The following is an 18,347-nucleotide window of genomic DNA, read 5'->3' on the forward strand; positions in this document are numbered from 1 at the left end:
TCCACTTTCACTTGCGTTTATTGCGTCTTCAACGTAAATCCCATGTAAATCGAAATAACAGTTTCAAGGCACTATTTTTATACAAACGGTTCTGAAATCATTTCATAAGCTAAGCGAATACTAAATGTTACCCAAGCGTTCGAATAACTAAAAATAACTTGTAAAGTATGTGATCACGTGTCTTAATTGTCTTATTGCAAGGTACAACTGAAGAAAATACTCGAAGTTCGGTTTAGAAATGCAAATAAGATTTCCCGCCACGTCTACAGTTTAAGATAACTTTAGGAGTTATTAGTTTTCCGCAATTTTACTTGAGATCATACGATCCCACTTTACAGTAACTGAATAACAGTACTTTGACTAAGTCTTACAACTAAACAATCACTCGTTTTCAGTATTTTTAACTGGACCACCATGAAGATTCGATTTAGTGCCCTCGTTTCATTAGGCGCCTCCTCTCTAGTAAGCGCCCTCCTCGAATTTGATTTTGTCAATAAGCGCCCCTATTTTAAAATGCGCCCCTGTTGCATAAGGACCCTCACTTCAGTGAGCGCCCCTATTCTGTTTCAAGAGTACATTCCCTACCATTATTTTGCCAATAATCGCTGTACATTTGTGAATTTTAAAGTTTCTGGTATTGTTCCTTTAGTAAGTAAAGATCAAAGCTTTTTTTCGCACATTCTGCCATTTCTAAAAAAGAAATAAGAGTGTGGCGCCCTGTCTCGAATAAGCGCCCTGTTTCGAATAAGCGCCCTGTTTCGAATAAGCGCCCTACCTTGAGGTACCAAAGTAAATAAGCGGCCCGGGCGCTAAATCGAATCTTAACGTGATAGCGTGTGAAATTACGATCTATTGTAATATCACTGAGTAACCTAATTCTTCCCTATTCGAGTGCGGTCAACGGCCATTTGCTCAGGAAATTGGCGCGAATAGGTCTTACTTGTTTTGGCTAAGTATTTCTATACTACTTCTATTAAGTTGAATAAACCAAAAAGCATTAGAATGAAGCTGTCTCCATTACGATCAAGTGAAGGGTTTAGCGTAAAATGTTAAGACAAGGAGAAAAAGCAAAACCTTTGACGAGTAATTAAAGAAATAAGTCCATAACGAGAACTTAATCACACACATCTTCGATGGTTAAGCATTGCGAGCAATGGGCCTTTTTTCCGTACTTTTGCCTCTTCTACAGCTTATAAATAATGCATTTTTTTTCGCGTTTCATCGCCATAGCATAGTAAAATGGCGTAATAGTGGATTGACGGGAAGGTTACTTTTTTGATGATGATGATGACAAATACAGACTTTTAAACAGCTCACAGTTCACATCACTTCTATCATTTTTCATTTTGATGTGATATTCGGCCTGGATAGTCCTAACTTGATACAAATGTCGTTACAATGCGGATGCATCTCCTTCCAAAAACTGTCAATGCCACGCTGACTTAAATTCCCTGTTCCAAAACACTGGTATCGCACCGAGTGAATCTGAGGGTCGGTGAGAAATGTGCACTTTGCTTTGTCAGTAGTATCTGGAGTCCAACCTTGAATGTCGACGATCACCAGCTGCTGGTTTGATTCTTCGTATGTGAAGTGACTGAATGCCAACACTACGTCGGACATGTCGTCTTCTCTTCTTACAAAGCCAAAGTTGTTGGTGAGTTTGACGAATTCCCCTGCCATGTAGGGTTCCACGTTATATACGGCACCACTGACGGAGCCACACACGTCAACAAGTTGAAGTAACACTACAGGAAGGAACTGAATATCGCCCACATTCAAAGCTAGGAATGATAGGAATATAAACGTTAATTAATGGTTTTGGTTTCTAAACACGAGGATAAGCTTACTTTGTAAATGTACGGTCGACTCAGTTAAAAGTTATACCCACGGCAAATGTTCATACAGCGTTTATGTTTACTAAGAAATTATTCTGTGAAAGACAAACTGTGTTGTACATTACTTCCATTTCTTAGTCTTGCGCCGCAATGAACCCCAGCTGAACGAAACACCTAAGTCCTTCGAAGTTACATTCTTCTGAAAGGAAGCGAGGTATTAAAATTGGGGAATATAGTAGTTGTCCCGGATATTCCCCAAATTTTCCAAGGCATATTCAGTCATGTGACACGTTACGACCAATCGCACAAAGGTCAAAACATTTGACGGGTTATTATTAACAGCTATTAACAACATCTAAACTCTATAATAACAAAAGCTATCAGCATGTCTCGAAAAAAACAGTTAATTCTATTTCCCGAGAATCTTAAGGTCCTTCCACTGGCCTGAATGATTTGACAGCGGATAATTAGATCCATGATCCGCCATGTCCTGTTCGACAATGGACCTGAAATTAGCCATTGGGCACAATGGGTTTTGCTTTAAACGTGATGGGTACATCATTTTCAAGCATCGACCATATCTTCACGCCAAATAAAAGCTTTTGTCTCTTGTAATACAAATAATAGATTTCCGCGGTTAATTTCGCCGAAACTGCATACAACACCAATTCCCATTATTCTGTACGCTAACCCTATGAATCGCCGAAAAAGTCAACGAATCGGAACCCAAAAGTAATTTTATGACCATGTGACTGTTATAATGATAGACATATTTCCAATAGGGGACCAAAAAAATTTTTGTCTGGTAAGCCGATAAATGGCGACATCCTCCTTAAACAGCAGTGCAAATCGCGCAATGTGTCGCAGGGTTGAAAGTATAAAACGCATAAAAGAGAATACATTATAGATTTGATTAAACTCAAATTTGCGCACAAGAGTATTATTGAGTATCTGTATCACACCTGCAAGATATAGCTGTTGGTTGAACAGTGTGACGTAATGACGAGCTGTCATCTGACAAATAACATCCTGTTGATACTGTTTGATATCTCTGGGCTTCTTATAACACTTCGCCACATACCTGAAATAAGATTACCAGTATATTGTTGAAACAACTCACCAATATTACTCCGTCAAATAGCATCTTATAAATTTGGTCAATCAATAAAGCACCCCTAACCAGTAGTTTTCTTGTTGTTGCCAATACCATAACATTCCAATCAATCCAGCCTCATACAAATCTTCGACCAAATCTCAGACAATATGTTTAGTTAATGGCAGAAAAAATCATAACTTGAAATTCATGATTAGCTCACACTGCTTGAATGAACTTTAGTAGTGATCGTTCTTTAAGATGCCCTCGAGAAGCCAGTTTATCCACAGTATTAACTTAATAATAGGTGTGTAACTTCCAACAAAACTTCTGGCAATGGTCCAGTTTTTCATTAATAAAAAATCAAAGCCTCTGTCTGAGCTCAAACAGACTCTGTAACAAGATGCAACTTGAGAAAAATAGTCGCTGCAAACTTCGAGGAAAAAAGTTACTAGAAAAATATTTCCATCCTCCAACTGGGATAAAAAAGATCGTGATAAACTTAAAGAAAATGGTATTGATAATAACAATTATGATAATAACAACAATAAAAACAATAAAAGTGTTTTTCAGTTTGAAATTCGACTGCAAGTTCACCGAGACATGCTGAAAGAAGTACCTTACCCTGCCAAAGGATCTTCTTGATCAACAAATTCAACCATATACGCATTTCTCTGTGCTCCCTCTTTACCTTCCTCCAACTCGAGTAAATCTCCAACATATGCCAACGTCTTTTCCCCTTTCCATTCACTCCGATGGTAGTCATATCTCCAAACAATAGCGGCTACAAAAAAAAAAAAAAAAGAAAAAAAAAAAAGAAAACCCTCAGTTAACAAGTACTTTTGACCAGAGAAAAATTACTATAATCCTTAATCATCATTCTTTTAAACATAAAGGGGACGCTGTGCTGAAGGATTCAACCCACTAATGCACATCCGTAAGGTACCCATCGATAAATTATCTTTTCCAGGAAATACCCTTACATTACTATCATCTCAAAAATCTTATCGTTCTATATTGATACCTAGATACCTAGAAAGACCTTTCACATCATCCAAACGGCAGTTTTCCTTGAACGTTACTATACCGCAACGTAATTCATCATACCACTATTCTGAAAAGAGGACCCTCTCGAAGAGGCACAACCCCGCACAGGCCATTATTGAATATACTCTCAAAACCTCGAAAAAACAGTCTTTTTCTTGCGAGGGAAATCTCTCACAACTCTCTCCAGCTCACTCAAAAAGGCAACTACTAATCAACGAGTAGTAACGCGAGTAATATTTCTATTTCATAATCCTTTACTTTATGTGGCATACGCATAGTGCCTGCATATGGTCTTCTTCTCCTTCTCCATTGTGAGACTTGTGAGTAAAATATCACACCCTCGTCTTGCCGCGCGTTTGATTGAAAACGAGAATAACTCAAAATAGATGTTCTCTCAAAAACTAGAGATAATTTCCTCGATTAGTACATCTTGTGTCATCAACATCGTTGCAAGAATTCTGTGCTTTTGTAAAACAGAATACTCTTCTAAGGTAGACTTGTTGGTTTTAGAAAGTAAGCCTCATTAGAAAACAGCTGTGCGCCAGCGCCTGCTCTCTGCGAAAATTTGGAGAAGCTGTTGACAGCTCCTTACTTTTAACAAAGATTGTTAAAATTCGCTGTAAAGCTCTAATAGTTTTTAATGAGAGAGACTTACTTTTAAGCAGGACCCGCTTTTTTTTTTGCAAAAGATAAATAAAAAAAACTCGCACCTTATTCATTGTGAGACTTGTGAGAGAAAAAATATCACACCCTCACCTTGCCACGCGTTTGATTGAAAACGAAAATAACTCAAATACATGCTCTCGCAAAAACTAGAAATCATTGCTTTGATCAGTATATCTTGTATCATCAACATAGTTACACGAATTCGGCGCTTTTACAAAGAAGGATCCTTGTGTTAGGTAAACATGTTGGTTCTAAAAATGATGAGCGCCTCGTTTGAAAACAGCTGTGCGCCAGAAACATGGTCTTTAATCGCCTCGAGGCTCTCCAAAGAAAATCGTCACTTTCCATTGTATTTAGCACCAGTAGTAAGACCAAAAAATACATTTGTACGTTGACAAAACTGACTGGTAAAAACCAGGCGACTTGAATTACATATAGAGAGAGGTGGTTTAAATGAGTCACTGTAATACGGATAAATTTAATTATTTTTGAATTTGCGGACCTTTGGCTTGATGCGCTAAACAAGGGTCAAGTCTACCCCTGGGTACACCGATGGAGATTGATTTTACTAGTGCATATTTACACTACCCACTCCCCCAGTGCAGAAAAATTGTCACTCCGATAATTTTCTCGATCAGTTATGAGCTTTTCCGCCTCCCTTCGGCCAAAGTCCCTCAGGACTACCAATTACTCGAGAGTTTTGTTTGGAAATGTTGATCCGGAACAATGGTCCATTTCTTAATACGCTAAAATCTCAACCCGTGGTTAAGTCGGGTAAACACACTAGTATCATGGTAGATGTAACATAGATAGGTTAGTGAACTGTAGATTAGTTACCTTGAACTTTATGCCTTGGATTGTTTATGGTTTGAGTTAGAAACTTATCATTGCTGATTGCCACCGTCTCCTGTTCCAGGTGTTGAATTATAACACAGGGATCTACAGTGTCGAAAGTCACTTCAAAGCTGTAACCTGACACATCAGTGGCTGGTTCTGGGGAATCTCTAGTTGAACTGCTTTCCCTTGTTTTACAACTCCTATCAACTGTTGAATCAATGCAGTTTGTCACTGGTGGCCTTGCTCCTGGGTTAGCAAGAGCGCTGTTGGAATTTTTGGGCTTTTTCGCCGTCAAGCTATCCGTGACCACAAGTCCTCCGCGGCGCACCTCCAAAAGAGTTTCGAGATCATCGGTTCGGATACTTCTTTCCACGGAACCTATCGAGCAGTCATTCAGTACCCTTGAATGCACAAAAACTGACTTACCCGTGTCTCCACACTGGTTTTCGTCAACAGTTAGGGAGAGGGCTTTTTTGCTGTCATCTTGAGGATCTACACACCACTGAGGCAACCCTAAAAAACCCAGACAGTGAGCAATTAGCGTGGCGATAACGTCATCCAAAATGATCATACCGCTGAAGTGGCAGTAGTGTTCATACATTGACATCGACATTCGTAATATTTCTTTCCCTTGTTCAGTGCAACCAGTTTCTGATGACAACTCTTCGTATGCAAGGCCAAGCTTATAAACTGCACAAACAAAGACAAAGAACTCCTCTCGGCTTTTCAACGACTGCAGGTCTTTGTGAGCTTGAATGCTGTCTTTGAAATCTTGAATGGAAACAATCAGACAGTTTTTCCTTGTAGCTCCACATGGAATCACTTTTGAGTAATGCAACAAACGTTCCCCGGCCTGACACTAAATGGGACACAAAATAGAGTATTGCTATCAAAATAACTCTCACCATAGTCACCTGTTTGTGCAAACCTCTTCCTGAAAGGAATTAAATGTGCAAAGAGAAAACAATTCACGTGGTAGCAGGGGCTTGACGCGATACTCACCCGAAATGGATGTGTATCGTCGCCGAAATGAACACAAACACCGACAGAAATAGTAACACTTAAACAAATATTAGAGCTTATACGATACATTTGTAATGATACTTATACACTTTTAACAAAGTAAACATTTCCACGAATAAAAATAAATCGAATTCTTTATGAGCAAACGGAAAACGATGTCGGATTAAAGAGTGAGCTGAGAATAGATTTGCACCGGACATCACCAGCCTCCCAACTCTTAGCAGTGATGGGCACGCGCTAGTTTCCAAGGGTCCCAACCCTTTCCTCCTCAAGGCTCATTTCTTCCTCAACTTAGCTATAACTTTGGTATTTGGGAATAACGGGTCTTGATTATATTTGATTACAACTTTTCTCTTCAATGTTTTCACGGACATTGAGTAGAAAGAAAAGGAAGAGGCGAAGGGGAGAAAGACGCACCTGGGCACTGAAAGTTTGGACTAATATTTAACTCGATTCATCAGAAAATGCTGTAATACACTTCAAAGCTATCACAACAGTTCACAAAATAATCTCTTCTATGGAATATACAAGAACCTTTTCATTACTCCTACCAAACGCTTGACTCAACGGATGCACTGTAAGGTACTTAATACACTTACCTTATGTCTGGCATAAAACAGTGGCGTGTATTGTGATCTTCTAGCAGCTTCGCAAGAGCAGTAATAGGCTTGAAGCAATGGATGGGAGGCTGTGAGACCATACATGTGACAAACAGGAAGATACTCAGTTACACTCATTCGCTGAAGGCAGTTACCGAGAATAGCAAGGCTGGAGGAGATTCCTTTTGTATCTGGAATTGGAAGTGAGCTAATTGAAAGGAATAAGAAAACAGAGAAATTTAAAGTCTATTGATGAAAACACATTCAAACAGACCAAAAACCAATTATATTTGACTGGGTAACGAGAAGGTATTTCAGTTTTTTTTTTCACTTTGGACAATTTTGGGATTTTTACTCAACACAAAAGGATAATTTGCAATCACTGTGAACTGTGCTTACATACAAATAAAGATAGGAATATTCAAGGTACAATAGGATTCTTTTTCCGCTCTGCTCCCCGTGACATGATTCTAGATATCCATATGGCGATTAAAATCAGTCTTTTCTGACGGGTCAATCCAGGCATACCTGAACAAAACCACGGAATCCATCAAATGCTTTGCCCCTCTCGTCCATTGCCCCAGGTTGTACTGAATATCACCTTTGATTTGAAAGCACACTGCACTCACAAGTTGACGATCATGTTCCGTCTGGTAAATCCATTTACCGATTTGTGCCTTCTGATCTAGGAGATCGTCAAGAGCTTTCTCTGCACCTAAAGGGACAAGGACAAACTGTTGATTACTCGGGGTGTATTACTCCATATTTACTCCGGCCAGATGGACGCAATGCCTTACCGTATGAATCAAGGAATATTTGGGCTACTCCTATGGTAACACTGCGTGGTATCATTTGACAAGACAAAGGCCGCTTAAAATCAAAATGTTGGTGCAACAGAAAATCACTGACCGAATACGAGGCTGATGCTTGAAAAGTGAAAATGCGAAGATTTCCTTTACTCATTGCACTTGATACCCAATAAATTTATTGGAATGGTGCTTGGTTATTATCTGTTTACTAACTTCTTTTTCTTTACCAAAGACAGGATCTACTACCAAACATCTTCTCAAATCCTTTTGGAAGCTACCTCGAAATCAGGTAAGGTGTTTCTGGCCGTAACTTAAAATAGGGAATTTCAATTTACCAACAAGTAGCCTATTTTCACAACAATAACTTTCCAAAAATAAACTTACAGATACCTTGTAGGTTTCCTGCGTTTTTCATAATTCTCACATTTCTTATCAGTAACTGAGGTGCAATGGGTATGTCAGGACTATTGGTCTTCAAATATTCAACAAGTTGTAGAGTCCTATTAGACATTCCTTGCCAATAAGTGAATCTGTCCATAACAAACACTAATGCTCCCACAGTTCGGTACCTCTTCTCTTTCATTGCATGAAACAAGCACTCCTGCGAGAAGAAAGAAAAATAATATAAGCAAGGGTTGATAAATAAACACAAACTCAGCTCCAGATAAGCTTTCACGGCCTCCTTAAATACAACAATCCTATGGCTTATGACCATCCCCATGACTTATGACCATCTCCGTGGAAACGGCGAAATCGCAACCAAGTGATTGCTTTGTCGTGCTTGCAGTAAAATACGCTGCATGTAATGTTCACTTCCAGCCAAGTGATCTAAAAGCACTTCCGGTCACATAACAAGCGGAGTGAGCACTGGGAAGCTACCCTTAGGGTTTTTCTTTTGTTCTTTGATTTATGTATTTGTCCAGTTCATTTAATTTGGAGACAAGGTGATTTTGGTTACAAGTCGACATTTCTGATCTTCAAGCCGTCTAACACATTTCATGAGAGAACACAGCTGTGGGATTCAAAACCGCAAATAATAATTGGAATGCACCAAATGTGCGAAATGAATTGGTCAAATTCAAACAATAATGCCACTTGCTTATCAGTGAGCCATACTAAAAGAAGTCGGAGAAAAATAATTTTATTTTTATAGATTGACATTCAAGGATTAGAAACCTGAAACAGCTGGGCCTTGGAAAATGCAGAGGGTCGCACGAAACCAACGAAAACTTAGGATCGATTTGAAACGCACGTGACTCACAAGTGCGCCCGGTCGTACATGCTCAACCATACATACCACTGGGTCAGCATGACGACATAATGAAACGGGGTGGCTGATATGGAATCTTAAGGTATAACAGAAAGTAAACCAACCGCCTAAGTCAGCAGTTTGGTGTACCACGGAAATCCAAATGGTAAACTGTGAAAATGCCTCAACGCTACAGATCTATACAAAGATTTTTCCTGAGAGCATCCATGATCCCAACCCCCTAAGAGCTTCTCTCAAATAGCTGGTGCCAATTTTCTCTCCCTTGTGGATGCCAAATGTCGCTAATAGATATTTGCACTCGATAAAGAACCAAGCCACCCATCCACCCTCAGTTCCCCATCTGGCTGCTAATGGGACTGCTGATGGTATTGTTAGTTAGGGGATGTCAGGAGGGGAGCACGACAAGCACATGCATCAGATGTTGGTTAAGTGTAGAACCACTGGCTGACCCTCACCAGCCCCTTGACATTAACTGTAAACAAAAAATGCAAACCGTTGTCTCACAGACTTGTAAGACTCACTTTAACAGCTCAGAGTCTGGTGCCCCATAACATTGCAAGTAACCCCTTAATTAGTTAGAACATCAAGCAATTCTAGCCCACCATGACCACCGTTACCAGACCACTACTTTGCTTCTTGTGTTCACAAATCAAATTTGCCGTTGAAATTGCATAATTGGAGCTACGAAGACGTCTTGACTGGGTCCACCAGCACTACTGCTACCACTGCTAATTTTTCCTCCACCGTTCTTTGTTCCTTATGGTTTATGAATAGCCGGTGCCGCGCCATACAAGTTAAGGATACTTATTTTGAAAAGACACTTGCCGCCGCACTTGCCGTCGCACTTTCCAAGTCTGACCAAACACCTGGCACTATTCATCTTGAGTGAAATGGTCTTCCTACCCACAACTGAAGCACATCATAGTGACCATATGGACAAACATCTTGAGGGGAACGGCCACATCAAGAACATCAGGGGAATGCTGCATCACTTTCTCAGTTCTCAGGAAACAATTATCAGAGGCTTTCTGATTCTCTCCAAACTCAACTTCCCTTGTGTTTTACCCTTCACCCTTAACCCTAACCAATTTCTGACTCACTGCTTGCATTGTGCTCAATTAACTAATGCAAGCTTTTCTTCCTGGCCACCATATTAAGAATTACCTCTAATCAGCAAAAGGCAAGATTACCAGCTCCTTAAGACATGTTTCAAAGCAACAGTGACACATGTCTAGACTATCTTCCTTAGGTGAAACAGCAATGAATCGTGAAATAACGCTCAAACAGGTTGATTAGACTAGTGGTTGCCTCTGAAGGAAAAACGTCCGAGGACAAGGCATCAGGGCTATTCAGCACTCTCTTTCAATGTTTGGGAGCTGGAACTATAAACCTATAAACACTTCTAAAATCTTTTGTATGTTATTCAATAGATGTACACTAAGATGTGATATGTTAGCTTGTCTATAACAGCTTTTTGTACATCTAAGTGATTTATTTTGTATTTAATATAGTGTTATTCATAGTTTGACAGAGGAGAGTCATCTAGTGGAATTGTTCAATACACAATTGTCTCACAAAGGGAAATTCACTTTGGGGACAAAATAATCCTTTAACATCATAGTTATAGCTTGACTTCATCAATATGCAAATATGAGATCAACTTTTGGAATGTCAATTCTGGCAACCTGTAATTGTAGAGCTTGCTTCAATGTATTGTTTCAAACCTCTCCTCCTTTCAAGTGCAAATTAAATGCTCTTTCTCTTTTTACTCTTAACTTGAATTATGTGCTTCTCTCTTCATGTAAAATGTTACAAATCCACCAAAATCTGGAGTAACCAATGTCTTTCCGCTGTTGACAAGCACACCAAATGATACAATAGTTTGCCTGATCCACCATCTTCTGCCACCACCAAAATAAAACCTTGCCAAAGTCCAGCACAAAGTACTCTACAAAATCTTGAGTAATTATAATAAAAATAATAATAATAATAATAAATTGTTTGTTATTCTCTATTGCAATTGAAAAACCTGACTTACAGAAATAAAATACAACCTTCAAATATTTACCCTATTTAACAATGTTATATGTATATACTACTACTTTTAGCATTTACACACTGCATTCTTAATTTAAGGCAATAAATGAGCCACAACACTTCATACGGCACATGTTCCAGTTGCTACACGCCAGAGTATTACTGGTCGTCTTGAGATTGTAGTCATGAGTGTGACCTCTACTACTATGTAGTAAATGTGATTTGGGTGACTACTATTTTCCTGGTAAGTACATCCTTGTAAATAGATTTTAAATACTTGACATCATCCTTGAAACAATTGACAGAAAGCATTGAAATCCTCATTAATATAGTAATCCAGGGTTTTGTTAAAAGACCATTAAAAATAAAATAATGCAAAATAACTCTGAACAACTTTCTACAAGTTGTTGTTATATATGAACCATTTTAACTGACTGCATTTGATCATAAAACATACAGCTGGAATATAAACAGTTCAATGTATTTGACACTGCAACAAAATCGAGTCTCTTTCAGGGTGAAGGTAGACTTGTGTAAAGTTTTATGGTTCTATAACAGGGTTAAAAAATTTACAAAATACCCACCTCCATAATGTCAAGTTCATTTAAGAGCGGAGCAGTATAATTCTTAGCTGTAAGTAGATCCTTAATATTGTACCTCTCTTCTGGTCCAACACTGGAAGAGTATTGCCTGTAAGAAAAATTTACATTGAATAACGTTTCAAATAGTGGTTCACTAGAAATGCTTACATTGGAGCATTTAAAAGAAACCGTACCTCAATAAACGAGGGAGTTTTAACCATGTTGAATGTGCACAAGCTTATTCTTCAAGCATGAGCCTTTGTTGGGTACACAGTGGGGAACTTTGTCTGGTGTTTGTGTAAAAATATTAGGTACAAAGCTCTGCTAATAACTAATAATATTGATTGAGGGAGATAAACATGGACTTAATTTAATTTGAAAGATTATTCTTAGTTTTATTTGAGTGGTTCTTTCTATGAATTGCTTCATGGCTTGTGTAAGGGGTAGACAGCTAACCCACCCCAGCCCCCTGAGTACTTTAGTCACGTGACCATCACACCACATTCTCGTAACTAATTTACATGAATTGTGTAGTAGCAAGAGGGGAGAATTCACAATCAAATCTTGGGAGTGAAAGGGTTAAAGATAGATGTTATTGTTTTAGGATAGCTGGTACCTGTAAGAATGGGATAGCTCAATAAGATTTTGCTTTCCCTGTAAATGGGATTATAAAATTGGCAAAAATAAGGGAAGTTGGATATTTTCACTGGCCAAGTTTTCAGTTATTCAGCTTAATGATGGTTCTCTCTGAGTATTTCTTCTCTCTTGCTTGGGTCTTGGCCCACATAAGGATTACTGAAATGCAGTTATGTTCATGCCCTACCACTGCTCAGCATGAGGGTGGGTACCCTGTAGTGAGAAGGTAGTTGAGTGTCCAAAGCAGCAGGCTTGTGTGATATAAAATGTAACAGGTTTACTTCCCCCCCCTAGTCAGTCACAATGTATCTCACGTGACTGAGCACATGGAACAATGACTTGGAGTTGTCAGCCATCTTTTAATGAGTGTTAATACATGGTGTCAGGAAGAGATTCTTTTCCACGCCGAAAAACAAGCTATCAAGCTAACAGCTGACTGGAAATAGAACACAGAATTCCCGGAGATTGTGAAAACAGCCACAATGGCGAAATTCAAACCTCCGGAGATATCGTGGACCGCTCAAGATTTGCATCAAGAATGGCGCCGTTTCAGCCGACAAGCACAACGCATTCTTGACGGCCCGTTGCACAAGAAAGAAGAGAACGAGCACGTGAGCTACCTGAAGCTGTGGGTAGGCGATAAAGGGTTGGATGTATTCGAAGGATTCACATTCGCAAAACCCGAAGATGCCGCGAAATTGAAGGTCGTACTGAAGAGATTCGAAGAATATTGTGCGCCACGCAAAAACCACATAATGGCTGCTTTGAAATTTAACGAAAGACGTCAGGGAGACAATGAGGGCTTCGACTCGTTTGTTACAGATCTGAAAATTCTAGTTAAGGATTGTGGCTATCAAGAGGAAGAACGTATGGTTCGAGACGCGATCGTTTTTCGTTGTAAACATTCCAAAGTGCGTGAGAAATGCATGGATCAAGCAGACACGCTGACATGTGAAAAGGCCATCGAAATCAGTCGAAATTACGAAACAAATCTCAGCATTCTAAAAAAGCTCGCCAGTGACGAAGACCCAACCGTGAATACCCTAAATCAGGAAAAATGTCCGCCCTGGAATCGTCAGAAGCGTTCAAATAAAAGCAAAAGGAAAACCGAGAAGACCGCCGAAGCGGAGGAGGTCGAATCGAAATACAAATGCGGACGGTGTGGTTATGACAAAGCCCACAAGAAATGTCCCGCAATGGGGTAACAGTATAGACACTGCAAAAAGATGAATCATTTCTCAAAACTCTGTTTATCCAAGGAGGTCCATTCAGTAGTAGCCGACTCCGACCAGGAAACAGAAGGGGACTCCGACCAAGAAGAAAGCGAAGATGACTCGCTGTTTGTTTACTCAGTTAAGTCAAGCCGTGTTCCAGAAGACGAGCAGTTTTATGAAGTTATTTTAGTGGAAGATACTGAAGTTCGCTTCCAGCTAGATACTGGTGTAAAGGCTATTGCTATGTCACCGAAGACCTAAGACAATCACAGGCGAAGACCACCGCTGACAAAGACGAACACTATGTTGATTTCCCTCTCAAAGCACAGACTAACACCTTGCGCAGAAGTGGTGTTGAAGCGAAAAATACGAAGATAATGTCGAAGAGGTCAAGTTCTTTGTTGTAGAACCCGAAGTAGAATTAGTGCTTAGTGGAAACATCTGTGTCAAACTTGGCCTACTAAAGAGAGTTCACCAGCTGACCAGCGACATACCACCGGCAAGAACGGTGGAGTTAGATGACTATCCAGAGTTGTTCAAAGGATTAGGATGCTTGCCTGGGACATATCGCATTGAACTGGCTGATAGTGCTGCCCCTGTTGTACATTCCCCAAAGAAGATACCAGTACCTCAGTGAGAGAAAGTTGTTGAAGAACTGAAAAGGATGAAAAAGCTCGGAGTTATTGTGCGCCAAGAGGAACCGACAGAGTGGGTGAACTCACTAGTAGTAGTTTAGAAGTCCAATGGTTCAGTGAGATTGTGCATTGATCCTAGAGATTTTAATGCTGCCATGAAGAGGTCTCACTACCTTATGAAAACTGTTGATGAAGTTGCTAGCCGTCTTCAAGGTGCTCATACTTTCAGCATCCTAGATGCCAAAAGTGGCTTCTGGCAGTTAAAGTTAGATGAAGAGTCCTCGCCTCTATGCACCTTTAACACTCCAATTGGTCGTTACAGGTTCACAAGGCTGCCCTTCGGCGTAAAGTGTGCCCCGGAAATCTTCCAAAGAACCATGGCCCAGATGATTGAAGACCTGGATGGTGTTGAGGTCATAATGGATGACGTAATCGGCGCGGAAGATGAAACAACACATGATGAACGATTGCAGTAATTTCTGGAAAGAGCATCAAAAAAGGGCTTAAAACTAAACAATAATAATAGTAATAATAATAACAAAAATAAACACCACAGTCTTCGCGCTCCGTAAAAATTTGTTCTAAAACACTCTTGAAATGTGTTTTTTGGAAATTTATTCCATCTTAATGGCAGTTAACATCAACTACAACCTATCGCCCGCTCAAAGTGACTCAAGAAATACAATTCTTTGCAAAGTGAGTGCGGAAAGAATCCAACATGGTTGGACAAGATGGACGGAGCAAATGTGCATTGATTTATTAACATGTAAAGATAAAGCTAGACAACAACACACATCGAAAGAATGACCTACTAATGAAAAAGGAAGAAAGAATGGAATCATGCTGTCAACGTTAAAGTTTTGGAACGAGAAGGGATACAAATCTTGGAAAAACAGCACAAATTTTTAAGGGAAAAATTAACACATCTAAATAAAACTTGAAAGGTATGTTCACTACGCATAACAAATGAGCTACAAGAACAAAGAGAAACCAGGAAACAAAGACCAAACAATAAAGAGACAGAAATCGAAGATCAAACAAGTGAACAACAACAAAGCAGTGACTGGACAGTTGAAGATCTTAATTGAATTGCACAAATAACGCAAGCAGCCAAGTGTATCTACGATGGCATTGTGAAAGATACTGGGACTGAATAAGCAGGATGTAAACACACCAAAACTAGCGGGAAACCGCGATGGATGATTAACATAGAGAGAAAAATTAACAATCTTCAAAAACAAATTTCTCAGATATGCAAAGAATTAAAGAGAATACGCAATAATCATCAACTAACGTCGAGAATGAAGAAAAACAGATCCTAAATAATTAAAGACATTTAAGGAAGAATAACCATCGCAAATTTGACAAATTTAAAGGAAAGAAAGATTAACACCATCAGAGCCCTGAAAAGACAGAAGGAAATATAGAAGACAGCCTATGAGAGATTCAAGACCAACCAGTGGTTTGATGTAGATGAAAGTTCGTTCTACAGCCATTTAAATAACATCGTCAAATCATTGGAAACAAACTAACAGCCACAATATATAGGTAAAGAAAAGCCATCTTCTGCTACTCAAGAAACCACCCCCACTGCAGCAACAACAATTACAAGAGAATTTAAAGTATTCTGGAGACCAATATGGGAGAGTGCAAGCGAAGTACCTATTGAAGCAGATTGGATAAAGGATACTGAAACAGCCCTTAAAAAACACATTAAACACCTAAGTGATCTAATGAAGATGAAGAAAGAAATGATCACCAACAGCATTAAAAACAAGATAAACTGGTCTTTGCCAGGTAAAGACAAAATCACTAACTATTGGATAAAGAAAATGGATACCATTGATGGAGACATCACAACAGCTCTGAACACCATACTTAATGAGAGACTAGAGATACCAGCTTGGCTTATGATAGGAAGAAGTGTTATGATTCGGAAGAGAGACGACCCATCCGCTTCTGACCATTGACCAATAAACTGTTTAAACACCCTATATAGGCTCATCACGTCAGTGATTGACCACCAACTACCAGTGCACGAGGACAAGTACAATCTAATGCAAATTGATCAAAGAGGAGGCAAAATAAAATCAATGGGCACCGTAGACAACCTGCTGATTGATAAGATGATATAAGGAGACGCCCACTTTCACAAGAAGAACCTACCCTGTTCCTGGGTAGACGTGAAAAATGCATTCGACTCTGTCCCGCACCAGTGGATCGCCAAAACTCTTGAAATGCACGGCATAAATGCAGACCTCATCCATCAAGGCAAAGAAACCATTGGCCCCTTCAAAGTCTTTCTGTGTGCGACTTTTTACTCCATCACTTAACCAATTGCATGGTAACTTGGGAGTACCAAAGGATATCAACTATCACATGCCCCACACAGAAAAATCACCTATGCCCTTTTTGTTGATTACTTGAAAACTTGCCATCAATCTGAACAAAAGGCAGTAACTGTGATAAGCAAGCTGAAGAAGATGTTTGCAGACTTTGGTTTAGAATGGGGAATCAACAAGTGTGCTGCAACGCATATGAAGCAAGGAACACTAGCAATCAACGACAACTCCACTGAAATGCCTGTAAGTAATAACTGCTTTATCCCCTTATAGGCAATGAAGATCATTATAAATTCCTAGGAAAGTACTAGAACACTCGGCATCTAGAGAATAAGGTTATTGAAGAAGCTTCCAAGGAGTGAAAGAATCGACTTTGGGCAGTTTGGACTTCTCCATTGTCAATACCACGCAAAGTCCGTGCCACTAATGTTTATGCTGTACCTGTCTAAAAGTACTGTATGTGGACCACCAACTGGCGCCTCAATCTCCTCAAAGAACTCGACTGACTAACAAGGAAAGTTATCAGTGACTGTAGCAAAAAACACAAGTATAAATTAACACCATTACTTTACTTACAGCCAGAAAAAAGGAGGAAAGGATGAGTCGAATTAGAAAAGTTATACAAGAACACCAAGTTGAAAATAGCCCACTACATCAACAATTCTAAAGACCAACACATCAAACTCGTAAAGTCATACCAGCTGAAAAAAGAACAAAGTCAATTAAGATCCATATTTAAAGATGCCAAGAAGTAAGTAGAAGAACTAAGCATAGACTGTAATTTTGATTATAGCGCCACAGTCTTGTGCATACTTAGACCAAGATAAATAACTGAACATGTAATTTGGGCCGAAAGTAACAAGGTTAACACTTGAACATTCCCAGAAATGGGTTATTTCATAGAACTGTGAAACTGTAAAGAGATTTTCGTGTAACCAATAAATACAGTGATATAATAGTTGACAGAATAGATTTTAGCTTTATATACTGAGCCTCTTAAGTGCGTGAACAATGAGAATTTTTAGTATATTTATCTCATTCAAGAGTGTATTTTTTGTTACTTTTCACTATGTTAGATTTATATAAACTTATACAGCGTGTACATCAAATTCCAAGGGAAGATCTAAAGCGCTTGGAAGCCTGGTTGGGGAAGCTACCTAATGTATGAAAATTTGGCATTAATCTTTGTTTGGAACCAAAGAAGTTTGGTCATGCTGCATCAAACAGGTCACACACCTCATTCAACTTGTCTCAGAAAGGACGAGCGGTAGTAGAGACATTGGCTGTTCATTTCTAATCAATAATTCCTAACAAATGCCGCAGAAATCTGTCAGCATTCCCCAATTGGAGTTGTCTGGGGTATGAGTAGCCAAAAGACTGAATCAAATAATCCATCATGGATTATACGTATTATCTGGCAATTCTTACTTTTGGACAGATAGCACATTCGTGTTAAGGTAAATTGCCAATACTAAGCTTTCAATGTTAAAAGGATCAGGCTATTCATGAGGGTTCACAGCTAAAGCAGTGGGAGTGTGTAGATACAGGATCGAACCCCTGCGGGCAATGTATGAAAAGGACTGTCAGCAGAAGACCTAATTTCCAATAATGAAAAATGCCTTCTATCACAGCCAATCAGCATTAAGTAAACAGGAAATCTTTAATTTTTCTGTAGCATAGTAGTCTTGCATTTAGTTAGGAAAGGGGTACCTAATGGATTAAC

The 18,347-nt window shown here is 39.3% G+C and overlaps 1 protein-coding gene across 1 annotated transcript in view; it reads right to left on the reverse strand.

Moving 5' to 3' along the window:
* Positions 1-18,347, reverse strand: part of LOC131798623 (uncharacterized) — a 24,252-nt gene continuing 5,905 nt past the window's right edge. The window contains 8 exon segments of the mRNA XM_059116320.2: positions 1-1,781; positions 2,798-2,916; positions 3,553-3,712; positions 5,479-6,337; positions 7,101-7,308; positions 7,629-7,815; positions 8,300-8,510; positions 11,801-11,906. Coding sequence (XP_058972303.2) covers positions 1,342-1,781; positions 2,798-2,916; positions 3,553-3,712; positions 5,479-6,337; positions 7,101-7,308; positions 7,629-7,815; positions 8,300-8,510; positions 11,801-11,906 — 2,290 coding nt within the window. The 3' untranslated portion in view covers positions 1-1,341.

This window comes from Pocillopora verrucosa, chromosome 8 (genome assembly GCF_036669915.1).
Source record: "Pocillopora verrucosa isolate sample1 chromosome 8, ASM3666991v2, whole genome shotgun sequence".
NCBI classification, from domain to species: Eukaryota; Metazoa; Cnidaria; class Anthozoa; order Scleractinia; family Pocilloporidae; genus Pocillopora; species Pocillopora verrucosa.